At 37.1% G+C, this 20,901-nt stretch overlaps 1 protein-coding gene across 9 annotated transcripts in view; it reads right to left on the bottom strand.

Moving 5' to 3' along the window:
- Positions 1 to 234: 234 nt before the first annotated feature.
- The window catches only part of FUT9 (fucosyltransferase 9), a 105,348-nt gene continuing 84,681 nt past the window's right edge, over positions 235 to 20,901 (bottom strand). For 7 of the 9 annotated variants that reach the window (XM_032183680.1, XM_032183682.1, XM_032183683.1 and 4 more), the window contains one exon: positions 235 to 3,208. In XM_032183680.1, coding sequence (XP_032039571.1) covers positions 2,121 to 3,200 — 1,080 coding nt within the window. In that variant the 5' untranslated portion in view covers positions 3,201 to 3,208 and the 3' untranslated portion in view covers positions 235 to 2,120. Of the gene's footprint in view, positions 3,209 to 7,873; positions 8,288 to 16,681; positions 16,687 to 20,901 lie in introns of those variants that run through there. The other 2 variants (XM_032183689.1, XM_032183687.1) reach the window with 2 other exon arrangements.

Genomic DNA, 20,901 nt, shown 5'->3' with positions numbered 1-20,901 from the left:
TTATTCTTACAGCCTTCCATGTTTCTGTTCCAGCCTGGGGTAAACAAAGTATCTCATAAATCACTTTATTGTTTGTTAATCATCACTTACAACTTGATTCATTATTGCAGCAGACTTGTTGTCTGCAAGTTTAATCTTAAGTACTTATCAATTACATTGCTTGATCAAGGTCTTCTACATCACATAACTAGAAGTTTTTCCAGTTAAACTATTAGACTTTTTTTCATTCTTTTCTGTATGTAGCTTCTTTTACCAGGCCTTACTTTAGTAGCAGGACATGTATTTGTTCACGGTAAACGAAAAGTATCTTACACCTTCATGTTTCAAGCTTTTTACATGTTATTTTCTTTTTCTTAGGGATAAGTCTCAAAAGTTTGAACTCAATGTTCATCTGTTAACTATTGAAACAACGTACTAATTTTACTGTGTGATGCTTACCAGTGAGTTTGTACCTTTTAACATTTCTTTTACAACTCTTTCTGTAGTTTAAATAAAAGATAACATAGTCAGAAAAGAATTCACATTTCTAGTATGATTTTAAAACATATCAAAATAGTAGACACAAGATTCTGAGAGCTGACTGCAACTCAGTAGAAACTGTACTCTGTAATATTTTGACCTAAAAAAACAAGCTGATTGGTTTTCAGTTGGTATCAAAATATATCTGTATGTCCTACATCATTAAACTAACCTTGTACTATACACAGCAATCCAGAATTTAAGTCTTAGCTGTTGAAAGAAAAAAAGTAATAAAATCAAATAACACACATTAGAAACAGACATATTTTTAACAATCATGACAATCATCACATTTCTGTATTTGTTATCAGAGCAAATTTAATACTTAAAAACCTGCTTGTATATTCAGATTTTGAAAGCATCTACTGTTCTTAAGAATGCATTTGTTTATACCTGTCACACAAAATGTTTTCAGAAAAAAAAACTCATTAGCATAATGAGTTGAATGGTTGAATATGTCATCTTGATAACTTATTTACTGATTTTCAGCATATTTCTTTCAGAAAAGAAACTCGGTACTCAGCAAGTTGTCCAACTATAATTACAGTTCAACAGATCTTTACAGAATTGGAGAGAAATTTAACAATAAAAAAAAAAAAAAAGGAGAGAGAAATTTCTAGAATCTTTTAACAAGCTATTTCTAAAAGGTTACTATTACCAGCTAAATTCAGTGCATGAATCTACGCGATCAAATGCCTATATTAAAATCTGTTTACTTCTGTATCAATATATCACCAATTACAGCCCTGATTCAGGTAAACAATACTTGATACACCAGGAAAATTAAGGACATGCTGCATTTAAATGCATTCAAAAGTTGGATGAATCGGGCTTTGATCACTATGGTTGTTCATCTTGTTCATATCTGGCTTCTCTACTCTTTGGAGGGTAACAAACGTATTACTAAAGTAACTCTAGGAGCTGTTTCTTAGGAAACTCATCCTTTTTAGAAACAGAGCGTCTGCTATGGTAATACGTTTTAAAAACTGTATTTCTACATTCTGCACCCTTAAAAAGGGGTGCAATTGATCACACTGAAATAATGACAGATATTGAACTTCACTGTGTTCTCAAAATATAAGATGACCCATAAAAAAGTTACTGTTTTTTAAAACATTACACACATTTCAGAATAGAACAGAAAATTATGTTCTTAAAATTCTCTATGGCATTTAAGAGTTGTGTCCTCATTTTCCAAATAGGTTAAAAAGCAAATAAAATCTTTAAAAAAAAAAAAGGAAAAAACAAATGTTAAAAATCACCGCTTTATGTGCAAGAATGAGGCATACTTCATAGACAATGTGAAAAATCTTGTTTAAAAATTATAGTAAACAATCAAATATTCTTCAGTGCACATAATTAGTATGTACATTATAATTTAAAACTGAGTATTGATGACTGTTGCTCATGATCTTTAAAATCTCTTACAAAATATAAATAGGACAGCCAAGAGAGGATAGCTGATAAACCATGACATAAGGTTTTCTCTTCCTTCTTTTCTTTTCTTATTCCTTTCCTCTCCACTTGGACTAAAGATCCTTCTGGCTTCTTCAAAAAAGTGCACACGTACGTGCGCACACACACACATACACACACACACATTAATTCCAAAACCATTTTTCTAAATTTCCAATTGACTTGTATTCCTGGTGTCTTTTCACATGATCACAAGCAAGACATGCATGTGATTCCCAAAACCTAGGAAGATGCACTGAGAAATCCTTCTTCCAGTTGAAATAACTAAGGTACATCTTGTTATTTTTGTCAAGCATTAGAAGATATTCTGCCAGCTCTCTTGGGGAGAGAAAATCTTCCACATGTATGAAAGAATCTGATGGAATGTAATTCTCATAGTTTTCTCTGGAAGGGCCCAGTACAACTGGTACTGATCCAGCCAGAAGGGCATTGTAAAGTTTCTCAGTAATATAATCTTTGTGGATTGAATTTTCAAATGAAAGGTAGAATTTACAAGTAGAGATAGTTGGAATTAAGTTTTTATCATTGACGTAGTCTCCGAAGGCTTGCCCATAGGTATGGATTTCAATGTATTTGCTAAGCTCATTGTAATACTTGACTCGAGCATGCTCAGGGTTCCAGTTACTTACAACCCAACACACCAAGTTTTCTTTACTTGGCACTTCATATGTAAAGGAACTTGTACCAACCATCATGAAGCCATAAGGCACCTGAATATCTGAATCACGCCGATAAGTCAGGGTCAGGTTAAAAAGGTGTTCAATGCCACTCTTTTGAGGAGTATGAGTTGGAGACTCCAAGTTCATCCAAATCCATTTCTGGAATGGTGGCCTGGCTTGCTGAGGTAAATTAGTCAGATCCCAGCTAATGTCCCTGTGATGAATGAGAACTGCATGGGATTTGTTATATAGTGAGCGGTCAATAGTCAGATGGCACCCATGGATGTTGAACATTGTTTGGCAGGATGTTAGATCAAATGTCTGACCAAATGGCCAAACCCAGATCAAAATAGTAGTCTCGTTAATATTATCAGTTTTGGAAGAAAAGAAGCTCTTCATTTTCAAAACTGAGCTGGCTGATTCTATAGGACCAGAGATCCAGCTGTTTGTCGGTTTAATATAAATTAGTATAAATGCCATGAAACAACCAAGGACAATGAAGATAATCAAAAATGGCCGGAAAATTCCTTTAGATGTCGATGTCATAATTTGTTCTGAGAAAAAAAAAAAAAAAAAAAAAGAGGAAGAGAAAGAGAGAAAATAACATCAGATATTTAAATCATATATATATGTCTTGTTAATGCAATCAGACATCAGACCCCAAAATGGACAAATTTTGATATCATTGACCTATAATCTCAGAAACTTCTTCTAAGTAGAGAAGGTATGTTGTGGGTGCCCCATCCCTGAAAGTGTTCAAGGCAGATTGGATGGTGCTTTGAGCAACGTGGTCTAGTGGGAGGTATCCCTGCCCATGATAGGAGGGTTGGAACTAGATGATCTTTAAGGTCCCTTACAACCCAAGCCATTCTGCACTTCTATGATTCCATGAATCCATTTTCCTATGAATCTATGTGATCTTGCACAGCATTCATGGCAAAATTTTGGATAATAGCATATTTCTCCTCTTCACATTAGAAGCTATCTGACATAAATTGAAAGTAGGGTTTTCAATATATATATCAAGCATGACATGTATGACATATATATATCAAGCATGACATGTATGTCTTAATCATTGTATATCTTAAACAGTGTTTTTGCTTAAAACCTAGGCCGAGGATTTGAGACAAATGATTCTCTTTGATTCTCTTCTTGTGTATCTGCGTGAAGGATAATATGATGCAGTTTTGGTCCATACATATTCATATGTATATATGTATGGAGGATGCAGCTTTAGAGAAAAGAAGAAGGAAAGCACTGGAACTTTAATTCTGTTATCAGTAAGACTGTCAAAAAATTAGCTTATGCCTGGTGGGTACATGGGTATGAACATTTGTGCCTTTTCCTGAGAACTCCAAGAACAGATAGGGGAGCAAACAGCAGTACAGGTTCTCAGCTCCCATATTCAGCGTCACAGTTCCCACATAAAGAAAAACAAACAGTAGTATGTCCTTAAACGTTTAGTTATGTTTTTATGCCACAGCCCTGTGTTAAAAATTACAAAACTACAGATATGCTGCATCTTTTTGAGGCATATTTTTTTTTCTTTGCGGAAAGAAAGGGTAAGAAGTTCCTATAGTTTCCTTTGTTCTCTTTCTGGTAGTGTCTTTCTGAGATAACTGATAAATCTCTTTCCAGCACTCATTTTCCATATGTTTCTTGTGAAACCTAGCAAAGTTAGGGATTGTTTGTGGTTAACTTCTACTGCTGTATGTAGCCCTATAGGTGTTCTAAAAATAAAAATAGTTAAACATGTAAAAAGTACTATGACACACAATGAAAAACGAACAGAAGTTAGATATCAATAAGAAGTGTTCTAAATATACTGTCTGACTGTAGAAATGTAGTCCTGCAGTACACTTTAATTACTATAAAATTTGTCTGACTTTCTTTTTCTGCATGTTTTTCAGTGCTTTGGGTTTCTTATTTATTTATTTATTTATTTTATAAAGTACTCTTTGATTCTCTTCTTGTGTATCTGCGTGAAGGATAATATGATGCAGTTTTGGTCCATACATATTCATATGTATATATGTATGGAGGATGCAGCTTTAGAGAAAAGAAGAAGGAAAGCACTGGAACTTTAATTCTGTTATCAGTAAGACTGTCAGAAAATTAGCTTATGCCTGATGGGTACATGGGTATGAACATTTGTGCCTTTTCCTGAGAACTCCAAGAACAGATAGGGAAGTAAAGCAGCAGTACAGGTTCTCAGCTCCCATATTCAGCGTCACAGTTCCCACATAAAGAAAAACAAACAGTAGTATGTCCTTAAACATTTAGTTATGTTTTTATGCCACAGCCCTGTGGTTCTCAGGTTCTCAGCTCCCATATTCAGTGTCACATTTTTTTTTTAATTAAAAAAAATCCCATGCCTAAATATATATAAAATATCACTCTTAAAAAAAATAATCAGACAGAAAGCAAAAAAAAATAATATATATATATTTTAAATTTAAACCAGCTCATCTCATTTAACCTGTGAAATAAACAATTACATTCAGCACAAAGACATGGTAGAATGTTGTGAGTGTAAAAGATGATGTGTAAGCATAGCGGCACAGTTACAACAAAAAACATTTTCACATTCATCATTTATGAAAGGGACACAGAGGGGATGTCATTCCTAGTTCTACACTACCACTGTATCTTGAGGAAAAGAATTTTCCACAATTTCTTCCTTATTTTAGAAGGTCAGATGGTCTTAATTTTCTGGTTTTAGGTACTGTAGGTTAACCTTGGCTGGCTGCTATGTGACCACCCAGCTGCACTCTCAATCCTTCTCCTAAGCAGGACAGGGGCAGAAATTAAGATGGAAAAGCTCACTGAGGTAAGGATAGGAAGATAACTTACCAATTACTGTAAGGGGACAATAAAACAGACTCACTCTGGGGAAAATTAATCTGATTCATTGCCAATGAAAATAGATTTGGATAGTGAGACCCCTCCAAAGGGAGCAGAAGGGATTGTTAATGGGGATTGAGGTCAGTCTATAACAGCTCCACCGCACCACTCCTTCCTCACACTTTTCCCCTATTCCAGTATATGGGCTGTAGTCTTTCTATAAATAACCGCTGGTCCAGAATGGGGTTTTCCACAGATTGCAGTGTGGATATCTGCTCCATCATGGCCCTCTCCGTGGACTAGGGGGAAATCTTTGCTTTGGTGCCTGAAGCATCTTCTCTACTTCTTCTCTGACTTTGGTGTTCACGGGGCTGTTTCTAACACTTTTTTTATTATTATTATATATATTTTTTTTAAAAACCCTCTCATTCCTCACTGCCTGTCTAGTGTATTTGCCTTTCTTAAACACACTTTTTCCTAGGCACTGCCATCTTGGCTGCTGACACCAGCTGTGCCCAGTGGCGGGGTCAGTGGAATTGGCTGGAATCCAGCACGGGGCAGCCCCAGCCCCTGCTCACAGAGGAGCCCTGTAGCCCTCCTATCCTACGAGTGCCTGGACATGGACAGCCAGTAGAGATATTTAAAATCTTGTGGTGTGTTTAGTCTGACTCCTTTGTCTCATCCTCTTCTTTTGGACATAGATTAGCAAGTCCTCTATGCTTTCAAGCAAAATGATCCTGAAAGGAGTAAAGGGGAGGAATGTTTGTGTCCATAACTTTTCCACTTCTTCTCATCAGTTCAAGTTCCTCTGAAGGAAATTTGTGGTTTTACAGCTACATCACACTGGCTTTTTTTTTTTATTTCTTTCTTTTTTTTTTTTTTTTTTTTTTCCCCAGCTTATGTTGATTTTTGCTTGAAATACATCTAGAGGGCAGTTTATGACCCACAAGAGCAGAAGGTTCTTTCCCTGCCTTTCTATAATGACAGTCTGAGCAGGGTCTCTGAGGAATAAGGGATTTATGTTGAACAGCTCTAGGAGATGAAACGCAAGTTAAAAACAAGGGGCTGAACCAATCTTTATGTGACTGTTCTTAGTTTCTCTGCTATCGAAACCAACACAGAATAGGGACAGCTTTTCACATAAGAGCTAGTGTGAGCTGAGTTTGGAGAATAGGTTGGGAAAGGTGTCTATTCACAGAGACTGATCATTTTCTGGAGACTGAAATGGCCGGCAAATCAGAAAAGTACTTTAACATTGTGCCTTGTAATGCAGTCACCCTCCGGTTAAAAGCTCACAAGGCTTTCATTGCAGGGATTATTTTACACCAAGCTCATCTGCTAACTAATGAAACCCCCTGTATCATCACAAGACAATTTCTGCTACACAGGAAAGAGTCAAATATTATTTATTCTGTTCTCTGCAAGAAATTGTAGTGTATTCACGGTGCAGTATTTGTGTAGGAAGTTTTGAACTATAATGTCAATGTGAGGATAAACACTTGCTGCTCCAGAATACCAACATTAACTTCTCACAACACTAAAAAAGTAAATTAACCTATTTTCTGTCCTCAAAATCTGTTTCCTCACATTGTTTTGGTGCCCTCTACTTATGTGCCCCCTACTGATGCGGGATCGTGGTTCTTAGAATTTACCTTTCACTGAAACACTAACTCACAGACAGGATAGTACTGTCTGGTTTTACATCCTTTGGGTTCAGAGAACTAGCCATTCATTACACAGACTCAAACATCTATTAGGAAGTTACTGCTAACAGGATTGTGGGAAAGTGTTACAAAAGCAAGATGTTAAAACCTGGAATGAGAGGTTTGCAAGGAAGCAGAAGCCCAGAGCAGAATTCTAGCAATGCCACTTGCTTATACTCCAAGGAGCTGACAGGATTTTGTGGTAACTGCAGTAATAACTATTAAGATATTCACTGGGAATAGCAATATTTTTTTTTTCAGAATGAAGTGTTAACCTCAGAAGCAATAACTTCTGCCTTCCTTAAAGCAGACTGAAGAACCAGCAAACTCTGCCTTCATGGCTTTTGGGACCCTTGGTTCTATATACAGGGAGGCAGTAGACCAGTGAAAACATACAGCAAGCACCTGTTGACAAATAGTATTTTCTTGCGAAGCAGCTTTTCTATAATGCTAGGATATAGAGATTGGTTCCTTTGTTTGCCCACTAGAATTTATGGAAGATTTATTTTTCACAATGTTCTTCAAAATGTGTTTTCCATATTTAACATTTCCTTCTTCCTTTTTGTGCCTAAGGTAACTACCAATCTCCTGCTGTAGCTCTCACATAAAGGTGACAGACACTAAGGAGACATTCATTACAAGACATCCAGCCAAATAACCTTAGCTCACCCTTCCTCTTTCATGGCTTTCCTTCCACCACGGAAGCACAAATTTCCTTTTTGCAGATCCCCTCCCCCATCAACCTCTGGCATGCCAGCCTCTGAAAAGAAAACTTTGTCAAAGAAATGTGTTTACTGAGACTATTGCCAACTGGAAGAATTCATTACCTTTGATAGTTTCATTATAAAGTACATTTCTGAGTGTTGTGACATAGCGAGTATCTTCTAGGTGCTTTTTTTCCTAGTTGAAAGTATAATATCTCATCAGTACAAGACTATTTTTCTCAGTACAAAACTTAGCAAGGCTCCCTTTAAAGTGCAAAATTTGGCATTACATCTGCAAGCAACTCCACGTAGTAGCAACACAACCAAGGAGATACTAGCAGGGTACTAGCAACATTAACCCTAAGTACACCAGGCAAGGCTTGCAAAAAATATATCTATTGTGTGAATGCATCATGTTCACAAAGAAATAAAATGGAATTTTAAAGGAACTGTTTTATCATGGCTCCTTTGCAATGGTGACTTCTTAGTTATTCCAGAAGGGATATATATATACATTTCTGATATGCAACTCTGCAGGAGGGAGAAAAAAAGGTAACCTTCCTGGTCAATAATATCAATATCTGCTTTTCTGGCATATCTTTATGCTAGCTTCACTGGCATACTATCAAAGTTTTCCCAGTAACCCAAATATATAACTACTTGCAGAAGTATAACTGTCATTACTAGTCTAGTACTGAAATCTTCCAAAGGCTTAGTGTCAAGGTCAGTCCTATGATTTTTTCAATCCAAAAAAGCTGGCCACTGCATCCATCAAAAAAAAACACCTGACTGTCAGCACTGGCAGTCACTGCAAATCTCCTAGAAGAGCTAAGATGGCTTTCTGGAGAATTTGAAAGTGTGAGGGAACGTTTTGTTTCCAAGGGTGGAAAGGGGCATTGAGGACAGTATTTTAAAATTAAGCTGGAGCAAAGGGACAGTGTTATTTTTGAAGTCATGGACACTGAATAATGAATAAAGACCTCTTGTTACTTTTCTTGCCTTACTTAAAATCCTGAGTTGTTCAGGGCTAACTCTTATCTTTATCAGCATTTGGTTTCAGGAGAACTCAAGAAGAAATACTTTAAAGTCTCTGGTGATCACTCCTGGGATCAGATTGGGCATCTCTGGCACAGAGGATTTGTCAAAACTGAGAAGCAGGAGGACACTGAGGCAAACAGATGTGTCAGAGATGGGCCCATCTAGAAGCAGATAGTATCTATGGAGATACTCTAGAAATATTAAAAGGACGGTTGAATGCAGTGGGAACTGATACGAATCTCATGAAAACAAACATTATTGTTGGAAAGAACATTCCTTTGAAATTCCTTTCCCTGTCCTCTGGCATATTGTAGCAGCCCCAGCCGCGACATATCTACCTTTATGCTAAAGGTGGTGTTGTCTTAGACCAAACTTACAGTTAGCTGGAGGTTTCTTCACCTGCAGTATTAAAAGAAAATATATTGCTTCAGGCTAGCTTGAGTTTATCTTTCTATCTCCAAGTCATTGCTGTGTGGACATGCCCCAAACTACTTTTGCTTCAGTTCTCTGAGACTAAAAAATTTTTCTTTTTGATGGAATTAACTCTTACTGCTCCCAGTTATGCCTTTTTAGCAACTGAAGTAGTGGATTTTTTCCTTGCATGGACTTGTTTCCATTCTTTTCCACACCTGTCCCACAGATTTCTGAAAGCAGCCCAGTCTGAAAAGACTCATCAGAGCTACATAGAGTTAAAGGTTTTCATGCTGAAAGTTGAATGAGCTGCTAATCTCAGGCTGTGTATTTTGATTCTATTTGCACCATTGTATTTGCACCATTCTTTTTCTTCCCTTCTCCACCTCTTTTGTTTTTGGGTTATTTGTTCAATTCCTCAGATTCCAGTTTTGTGTGTTTGCACATTGAGGACAATATAGAATGTTCTTATTCAACAGTGGTAATTTTTATTATTATGAACAGTTTTAGAAAAATAATCTAAGAGGACAGGTAGCATAATTAAGACATTGTTTAGGGAATGTGCTAAAGCAATCACTGGAGACTGTTAAGAACAGGTTAGACAAGCATCACTCAGCAAGGAGAGATTAGATTCTCTCAGGTCCTGGGGCTGGGCTAGATGACCTCATTTGATTCCTTCCAGACTTTTGGTCAGTGATGATATTAATCACAGACTGTTGTAAAAAGTACCTAACAAAAATGCATCCCGACAGCCTAAAACTGCAGAAAATTGCTGAATAAATTAGTAAAAAAATCTCTCATCTTGAAACTTTTCTTGCAGTCTATGAAACAGCAATACTGCATAGTGAAAATGTAAAGGAAACTGAAAAATCAAGTGCACAACAACGACAACAACAACAAAAGTCCCCGTTTTCAAAGGCAAAACAGAGAGCTTCCTGTCAATTGCTGGCTGAGGTACTGCTGCTTTTTTGAGAATCTCTGAATCTTGTCCTCTCAGGCCTTGGTGAGGAACACCCTATTCTCATCTCCATTCTCCCAATTGCTGTGCAACACACAGAATGCTGCAATGGCTCAGCAGCCTTCAGCGTTCCCGTGTGATTGCCATCTATCCTCTCCTTCTCCTGGTGGCACTCACATACTGTCACTCCCCAGCTGCTGAGGCAACAGCTCAGTGGTTCCTTTCTGCAATCTGACACTACAGCAGACAGCCTTAGCCAGGGATGCAGGGTCTTTTGTAATAACAGAGGGAAGCAGCTACAGCATTGCTCTCCGTACTGGACAGATCCTACTTCCACGCCCCACTGCCACATATTTGAAAAGAAAAAAGAAAAGAATTACCTGAAAATCCTATCCAAGGAACTTTTTCCAGCCAATACAGAAGTAGCATCAGGACACCCCACTTCACACTGCAGCTCTATCTCTTTCTATTTATGAACTCTAAGGGAACATAAGAGTACTGTCTGTTCCCTCTCTTGCACAACTGGAAAATTCATGCATGCAGAGCTTTAAGAAACACCAGCAGCATTGCCAGGCTTGGTAACATGCAGAGACAGTAATTTTTTACCTTAATGACCATGTTGGCTTGTCCACGTCAAAGCTAGTTTACAACTGATAACATTCTGTGAAGGGAGTGGTGGCTTTCCATACTGTGCTGACTACAGAAAAGGCAGTTCTTTACCACCATAACTTACGAGCCAAGTTTATCCACCTCCCCAGGAAAGTACTTTTTGTCTTCCTGAAGATAAAACTCCTCCTAGTTATACAGCACAATCCAAACTTCTTTCAAAAGCACTGAAAATGCTCTGCAACAAATGAAGCTGTTCAAAGAAAAGCATCCTCAGAAATGGGTAAGGGGGTTTCTTTCTCCCTTCTTTCCATGTAGTTTGGGGACAGCAAATTGCTGTTCTCACTGATTGTGCCAGAACTGCAGAAAGAGCTGTTCAGTACCTTTGTGGATGGCTTGTAAAACTGCAGCCAACCAGCTGAAATATGGAAAAAAAAACATATCTACACAAGGTATGAGTTTGTGATGGCCACCAGCCTACCAGAAAGCCCTAGTTAACTCACAGTAGATGTGAAAATGGTGTAAATTAAGTTAAAAAGAGATGGGATGTAAAGTGGCAAATGAAGAATCATAGGCTTTGCTGTGTATGTGTGCTAAACTGAACATCCCAGAATCATGGTTGCTTCTGACAAATTTCCTAGTATATAATTCCTTAGTACAATGGAAAAAAATGCCTCTCCATGCAAAGCAGACAAATCAGGGTCAGGAAAAAGTGGAAAATGCCTGCTTATAATAGTGAACATTTACTAGGGGACATTACTTCTGTGGCAAAGCAAGGCTTTTGGAGCTCTAAGCACCAGCTGTTTGTGTAGATATGATTAGAGGCTGTGTGCAGCCTCTTACACTGCTGAATCTTGCTGCATAGGCAAGCTTGAAAATTTTAATTGGGATTTAATGCTGTTCTTTTTGCAGATACAACTGCAAAGATCTGGAGGATTGTGCCAGTGGCAGCATAACTTCTGAGACAGCTCTGTAGCCTAGACAGCTCTGTAGCCTGAGAGGCCTCTAAAACTTCCCATAAAATCCTCATAATTTGAGCTCTTCTTAACATTTCAGTTCCCTGCCTGCCTAGCACCTGTTTCTTAAGAAACTCATAAATATTCTGGCTTTTGGATCTGTACTGATATCAGTATTTTAGGATGCAAATCGATGGTCTTGCTTTAATTTACAAAGCCTAAACTGTTAAGAATGCTAGTTGCTGGAGAGAAAACTGCTCTTGAGAGAAAAGGGGGCAACTGAAGTGCTCACATCCGTTGTAATCAGCTCTATGGCTGAAAGGGAAAAAGACATTTACTTATAAAGTCAGAATAAAAATGCAGAAGAGAGCTGATTTTCAACAGGACTCAGCAATGGCCAAGAGTCCTTATCCAGATTCTGCAACTTCTTGTCCACACTGCTCTTGCTTTCTTAAAAGAGACTCAGTAAGTCAAAGGCTGAGGTTAAAGTCAGTGTATATAAAATACAAATCCTTCGTATCCTATGATACTGAGTGCCAAAAATGATCGTCACTTATTTTCTGTATTGAAAAAATGTACTTCAAGTAAGTGAACACTTATAAGTGCAAGTGCCTCAATACAAAATACATGGACAATTGGAAAAACACCAATCATTTTCCAATTGCACACCAGCAGTTATGTTTTCAAGGTGAATTATGTTGGTAAAGTGTTAAACATTTTAAAGAATGAGCCTGGTAGGTGTAAGATGGAAGGTCATTATAAAACAGGACTCTTAAGGTAAGTATTTTATCTTGCTGGAGCAAAGAAGTGTGTAAGTCACTATAAACGTTGGCCAAATTTGGAAATTTTAAAAAATAAGAAAGGAAAACTTTTTAGAGACCAATCCATTTGGCTTCTTACTCATGCACAGAAAGCAAGAGCAAGATCCACACACACACACACACAAAAATAAATCATAATTGCTCATAACAATATTATAAGAGCTTAAAAATCATGCATATACATACCCTCACACACAAACAGAAACAAAACTGGAATCCACCAAAACCTAAACAGCAGAAAATTAAACAGTAAGGATGAAAACATATTTTAAATATATGTATTAAATAGTATATATTGTAAACCCAGCAAAAATAGTAACCCCTAAGCCTCTCAAACTGTACATTCCTCTGAGAAAACAAAATCTCAGTTGAGAGAAACAGCGGTTAATTTCTTGGAGTATCTCTTTGTGTGTATAATGAAAGGAAGAACAAAGAGCTGGAACTACTAGTATAACAAGCTGAGAAATACAAAGCTGTAACAAAAAGTCACTGAAAAGACATTTTCTATAGAAAAGAAAAAAAAATCTTTCAGTCAAGAAACAGTAAATACATGAGGAGTGAGTTGAAGGAATTACAGTCTGGAAAAAAAAATCCTACAACACCTACATGCACTAAGATGATGTTTTCTTGTTACTACTTACTGTCTGGGTTAACATATGCAGTGATGCCTCTGAAAGCAACGCTCACAGTTAGAATATAGGAAGGAAGAACAAGTTGATGACAATAAATTGCATAAAACAGATTGGTACTTAGTACAGAGATCATGCTTAATTTGAAAAGACTCAGGTTACTTGCTATGGAACTTGCTGTTTCCTAGCTAATTTTCTTCCTTTTCAGACTATTGAAAAAAACAAGTTGAGCATCTGCAGTGTAAGTTAAAGCAGTCCATTCTGATGTTCAGTTACTGCATTTTACTGTCATACATTATTTTATTCTTAATAGAGCAAAAATTCCATAGTGAATTCATGTATTTTTTACCACTGCAATAACAGGTTAAAGTAAAATTATTTACTATATCTTGAAGATGCAATTTGCTAGGCAGTCTTTTTGCCATCTTAAGGTTTGCAGCCCATATTTTTTATCTGCTACAATCCTACTGTACATATTAGAATGAGGCATTTAAATAGGGGTGAAAAAATAGTTCTCATTTGTTCCAGTACATGAGGAAGACTTTCTATAGCCATTTTACTCAGAAAGCAGCTTTCTAAAAAAGTCAACTGAGATGTCTAGGAGCAAATGCAAGGAGAAAAAGAGAGGACAATGAAAAGAAATTAGAAAATAGGAAAAAAAGGAGCACTCTGCTAAATTCCATTTTCCTCTGCTTTGAAGATGTTGGTGTAAAGAAAAATGATGGCAGGCAGTTGCCTTTATTTAGTCTGTGTCTCCCTGCAGTTAGTGCAGCTTAGCACAGGTGGGTAGGACTAATTTGATGACAAGGATGATAAGAGGGACCGAAACTCATGCTTGGTTAGCCTACCCCTGGTCCTAAGGAGCCCTAAACCAGAAACAGGCACTACTAATAGGGCTCAGGGGGTATGCTGGTGTCTGACTCCAAAACTGCAACCCTGAAAATCTCTGTTCATTTGTTCCTCAATGTTAGTCATGCTTGAACACTCTCTGGCCCTCTGCCTTTCAGCCTCCTGTGCACTCAGCAGCCTGGTGCCAGCACATGCCTGGAAGGGGCTCATTCTTCACAGGGAAGGGCCACTTAAATCGATAAACCAGCTATTCTCCCAGCTCGCAGCCCTGAGGAAGAACTTAGTAGCTGTGTCTACAACCAGAGACTCCATCTCAAATGCAGTGTTAGCAGCTGCTTTTTGCTTCTCTGCTTTTAAACAAACCAGAATAGGGTGAAGTCCCTTTATGCAGCACTTGAAGCTACAAACTCGGATGAGAGATACAAATCCTACTTCAGCATGAAGTGATTCGGTCCTAGATATTGCACTTTCCTTAAAGATTTCCTAGCTCCTTGATGGCAGTGACTGTTGATTTTAAAATGTGAGAAGAGATCTAGGATTAGAAGGAAAGAATCCTTTCCTCCTTATTGGTGCCCGAGCTGCTAATCCAGACACTACTATTTTCCCCTGACCTCCTTCTGTCTCTTGCCTATTGACTCCTTAATGATTTATGCCCAGGGGCACATCTGCAGCAGTGGAGCATGGTGTCCAACTTCCTTCCCTGTGCAGTTTACAGCCTTGTAATGGGGGATGGTGCAGGGAGGTGATAGAGGTGGTCTGAATCTCCTGTGTTGGAAAGATCACAAAAACTGGTCTGTATGATGGGCGACTGTTTTTTCTGTCCTCCTCTTGCTAGGTTTAAAAAGCTGTAACACCCCAATTTCTTCATAAAAGAAAGAGTCTAGCTCCCTGATTTCAAGGGAGGATTCCCAGCTCTGAGTCCCAAGGAGAGTACTCTTAAAGAGTACCGGATGTGCCTTGGTGAGGGATGGAGGAAGGCACATCCCTGTCCCATTTTAGGTAGCCTCTTCCATTGCTTATCCTGTGTCTCGATCCTCACTGGTTTAATTTCCTGCATTTAGGTTGGCAGCCTAAATACCCTAAGGAAGCTTTTGGGTTCCTATCCTGGGGCTGACAGCTAACAGGCAGCCATGCTAATGTTTAGGGCACAAGCTGGATCTGAGTGCAGATTCTGGCATGCATGGTCAGACATCAAACAAAACCAAAGACCAAACTACTATGAATACTATGAAGTCTCCCTCCCAGCCAAATTAAATGAAGTAAATAAAATTCTTATGTTGTAATCTTTCATAAAGGGAGTGAAACCAAAAAGAATAATAATATTAGTAAATCTTGATATTTCTGACCAGCATATTGATCTAATGAAGAACAGCATGGTTTTGCCAAGTCTAAATCACTATTAGAGCCTGCTGGTGCCCTAAAAAACCTCTTACATGGGACAGAGAGCAAGGTGATAGGAGAACTTCCTGGCTCATTTATCCGTTTCACTTGAGTTCAGTTGAATGAAATTTAATTTGGGTTAATCACTTTCTATCTCTCTTTTTTTTTTTTTTTTTTTTTACAACTATAGCATGAAACTAATGATATTTTCCCTCCTTTAATAAAATACTTTAAATAGTCTACAGATTATAAGCACCATACAAGCAAAACCAATGCTGCATTGGTAATAGCAATAGTTACTTCTGAAATGCCTTCCTTAAATAATCATAAAGGACTTTTACAAGCATTAGTTAAGTTCTAATCATAGCACAGTTAGAAAATTATTACTGAAACTGCTTTAGTGGGAGTCAAGGAGGGGTGAAAATGAAGTCCAAGAAAGATTAAGTGATTTACATAATGCCATATAGTTTTTATGGTATTTGACAATGATGATTTTAATTTATATCAAAATGGTTGCATCTGTGGGATAGAATATCTTCCTTCAAACAAATGTCACCAGAAACTACTCATCACATTAATTCAGACCAGATACCTCTAGCATACCTTCATTTCAGTCTCTGAAAACAGATCCCGAACTTCTTGACTGTAATACATTAGTAGAGGAAAATGTAAGATATAATCAGAAGCCAATATAAGCCAATGACGCCTTGATTTGTACAATAAATAAATAAATAAATAACACCTTGAACTCCTTTTTTTTTTTCAGAACACTGAAAAACACTGTCAGAAGAGCTGAATTTATTGAAAGACAAGAAGTATCAGAGATGAAATCTTGCTCACAGAAACACTAGCAAGCCTTCTATTAATTTCAGTATGGTTATGGTTTTGTTCTTTCAAGTGAATGCAGCAACATCTAAGAAGTGAGAAAAAGAGCACAAAAGCTATTCCTTTGTGACCAAAGTTGGCTTAGAAATGAAAAACCTAAGGCAGCTCAAGAGACAGCAAGAAAGATACATGTCAGAACCTAAACTCTAGAACAAGTTACAAATAATGAACACTCTCCCCTACATAGACACACACACACATCAATAACCTTAGGAAATTTAACACATTTTTTAGATTCACTGTAATGTCTTATCAACACCACTTTACATTCTTTGTGCCTGTACCCTTACACACATCATCTATACGTATGTAAATACACGCGCACACACACATGCTTATGAACATATAGAAAACTACTGCCCAAACTGCTGGACATGGGTAGAAGCAGTGGGTCTAAGGAGATAAGCTGATGCTTTGCCGTGTGACAGCCAGGAGATGTAGGTGGTAATGGCACAACTACTCCTGCCTCACTGACAACTATGAGGGAGAGAGATAGGTGAGAAGAGGAGATGAAGAGTGGAGATGGGGTTATTGTGTATGAGAAATAGTATCTTTTTCTTTCTTACCTTAACCCTTTTATCAGAGAGGATGTGAAAGAAAGCACTGATCTCAAACACTTCCCTTAGAAAGAAGCATAGCAGCAGGCTGAATCCTGAAGTCCTGAACATCATTAAGAGCATAAGACTTCTGTATACATATCTTGAGATCAGAAATCTTCCTTCAGACTTTTTGAAAAAAAGTACATCAAGGAAGAGAAGGAAGTTGCTCATATCAGAACGTTGATGAAATTTGTCTACGATGTGGCAGTAGGGTGGATTGACTCAATAATCGTTTCTAATATGCAAACAAGTACATCTATTTGCATAGTTGACACGAATAGAAAGCTTTAAGGATAAAGGATTCTTAAAATCCATTTTAGTTTTCATTCATATTCTGCTCCTTTTTTTTTTTTTTTTCATTTTCCATGTCAGCAAGGATTTTTATTTTCTATTTTTTTATTATTACATTGATTACATTGCATTGCATTTTATTATTATTTTATTACCTATTATTATTATATTTTATTTTTATTTTATTTATTATCTTTCAAAGTTACTACGCTATGCAAGGTTACTAGGTTGGATTTGGGTCTTAAGTACAACAAATATGATAACTGTTTTCAACCAGCTACTTCTAGTGGATTTATTTTAACTGCCAATACAGAGGATTAATATTTTTTTAATCAAAGAACATTAAAAATATTTCTAAGGATGTTTTAGAATAAAATCTTTCAATGTTTCAGCAAAGTGTTTTTTTGTGTGTTATTTCCATGACTGTGGTTCCTAGTGAACTCTTACTGACACCTGTTACTAGCACTAAAAACAACAGGAGAAAAAAATATATTTACAGAAAAAAAAAAAAAAAAAAAAAGCCTTTAAAAAATGAGTTACTTTGGATTTTCAAAGACATAACTGTGTGGAGAAGATGTTTTCTAAGTTCCAAATAGTATAATATTAACTTGAAAATGTATTTTTTTGGGGTACTCAAGAAATATTTAGAAAAGTACTTACAATTTCAAGGAAGTCTTCCCACTTTAAGCTATTTTCTGAATGCCAGGCAAGCATTTATTCAATGCCCATGGTGTAAACATTAAAACACGAAGTAAAAGATCACTTAACAGAGCTCGTGTATGATTGACAAATATTGGAATTTGATTGCATTTCTCTGTTATTTAAGAAGATACCAAATGAAATATGTACAACCGGAAAAAAAAAAAAAAAAAAAAAAAATATTTTGGATAGATGACCTTACTTGCTGATAAAAGTAAAATGAAATAAATTACATTTCAACATTTCTGAAACTACCCTATTATGCTGAACTGAACGGTAAGTATTTCACCGGGAAATTCTACATTCTGAAAGATATATTTTTTTATTAGTATTATTGCTTTTTTTTTTTTTTAAATGGAGAATAAAATATGATAATCTCCCAGGAGACTTCTGGAAAGATACTTTAAATTGTCATTTTGTGCAAGGAAGCAAGATAGAGTTCTGCAGAGCTGATGTGTTGATAGTATGATTACTGCAGCTAGATTTATTTTTCCATTGGGATTTTACATCTTTGCTTTATTTAACTGCTACATATAAGGGAAATTACATAAAAGGGCAAATTTGGCACAGAATTTCAGTTTATAGTACCATGATTTATAGAACCTAAAAACAATAGACAAGTTTCCACTGCTGTTATTGCTTAAAATACAGAAGTAAGAGTTTTATTTCTTTTACAAATTCTTGCAGTGTATAAGCTGTTGCTCTGTTAGTAGAGGGCAAACTGAGATTTACTGGACAGCAACTATAAACTATGGTACAAATGAGTGTCTTGTTTTCATTGGACAAGGTGAATTAAATTCCCTTTGTTTCCTACTCTCCCTCCATATATTGCTTCTGAAATGTTTTTGGATTCTGATGCATTGCACATAAAACTATGTTATTCTCTGGAAAAGTTCAAGGAGACTTGATCACAAAATGTTTAATAAATTTTGTTGTTTTTTTAGTTATCAGTGTGTAAAAAACAAAACATTCTCTTGAGAATATCATTTTGTTAACAATTTCTCAAGGATATTTTTTGGCAGATTTTGAACAATTTTTCAAGGAAGCCCATAGCTTCTCTAACTGCTTATTAGGGAGGGAATGGTTTGAAAGCAATTTTGCACAGAAAAAAGTAAGAACATTTTCAACATCACAAAAATTTGTGGAGGGCAAGAAATCATTCCAGCTATCAATTCATGATAGCTTTAACCACTGGAAGATTTCTCATCCTTTGTGAAAACTGAAGGACAGGTACACACTGTTGTACGATACTAACAGCATCACAATGTCCTCCTGAGTTGTACAACTAGAACACCTAAAGAAAAGCAAAAGCAGAACTACATCTTGATGCAGACATAGCCTGGGCGATTACTAGTTTCCCTAATTACCCAGCAACTGGGCGGCTCAGGCACCAGCCACCCAGATGAATATTTTGCTTCCAGTTTTCCCTAAATTTTTTAGGTAAGGGTACTTTGAAGAATCTGCCTCAAAGAGTTTGTACCTGTTGCATCCATATGTACAATGTTTCTGAGATATCTTATGAAATTTCAGTATACAAAGAGAATCATAGAATCACAAAGAGCATGAACATGGTGACAGCTTCATGGTCTTAGCCTTAAAAATCATAATTCCCACAGACAGTAGCCCCAACTCTCTCTATTAACAGCCCCTCTTACCTTTTTTTTTTTTTTTCCTACTTCCAGTGGCAAGCTCATACCCTTGCTATATTTCAGAATTAACAACAGCTGTGGGAATCTGGCAGCTCCAGCAACATCCTAACAACTTATTGAACTAGCCAAATAGTACTGCCAGTGTCGCTTTTTTGTCTTCTTCATTTGGCTTTTGCTGTTGTCTATGTATTTTCCTATTTTAAGGCCAAAAACCAGAAATTAGAATGCTTTTGGTATGGCCTAGCATGTGAATACAAGAGTAATTATTAAATAAATGGGAAGTGCCCCATGGACAATAAAGGCCCATGAGAAGACTGAGAGAAGAGCATCTGGAAGCTGTGCATTTTTTTTGTTTTAGTACTCTACTCCACTGGGAGAGACAAAAGATTATCAGTGCTAGACAAGGATCTGGAAACTTTAGGACTTTAAGTGTGTTCAGGAAAGACGGGATCTCCAGGCTAGTCCAGAGTAAAGACTGAAGAATAGAGACGGTTTGTTGATAGCAGTACTTGTTTGTTAAAATATATTTTATGTTACATATATGTTATTTGTGTTCAGACATGAAAAACAATGCATTTTATGTGTTATTTGCTATGCAAAATTAGTTCCATGCCTATAAGTGTGTGTTACTCTCAGGGAGACGTGGTACAGCATGTACTACATCCTTGACACTTCCTGCAGACTTCATTCTTAATCTTAATCTTACATTCACTCCATACCAGGTTCACTCGGCTCATTACTCATTAGTGGAGTTACTCCTTGTTCCCCCAGCAGCAGACATTCCAAATTAAAAATATCTGCAGGATCCAAATCACTGGAGCTTTCAGGTGAAGCCTCTGCCCCAGTAATGAGCATGAATTAAAATCCCACAAATTTGGTTATAACAGTGGTGTTTTGCATATATATTTTCTGGACCTACGGTTGCAGGCCTCATGTAGGTGACTATGTTAATGCCTCATTTCAAAGAAGAGGCACTATGCTTTTCCAGCTATATTCATCTCTGATTTCTCAGTCCTTCTGGAAGACTCTGGATGCAGGTGACAGCACTGCCAGCAGCTGATGCTGCTCTGAGCAACCAAGTCATTTTCTCCCATGTTCCTCAGTGTGACAGACCTAGAGCCCTGCACTGGCCCAGCAACCAGCCAACACAGGGCCTGCACTTCCATTTAGTATTTTTAGTGGAAGCACCCCGCTTAATAAGTTTTTAGTTTACCAGATGGGA

Source organism: Aythya fuligula, chromosome 3, assembly GCF_009819795.1.
Source record: "Aythya fuligula isolate bAytFul2 chromosome 3, bAytFul2.pri, whole genome shotgun sequence".
In the NCBI taxonomy this organism is placed as follows: Eukaryota; Metazoa; Chordata; class Aves; order Anseriformes; family Anatidae; genus Aythya; species Aythya fuligula.
This window is presented reverse-complemented; position numbering and strand designations above follow the sequence as displayed.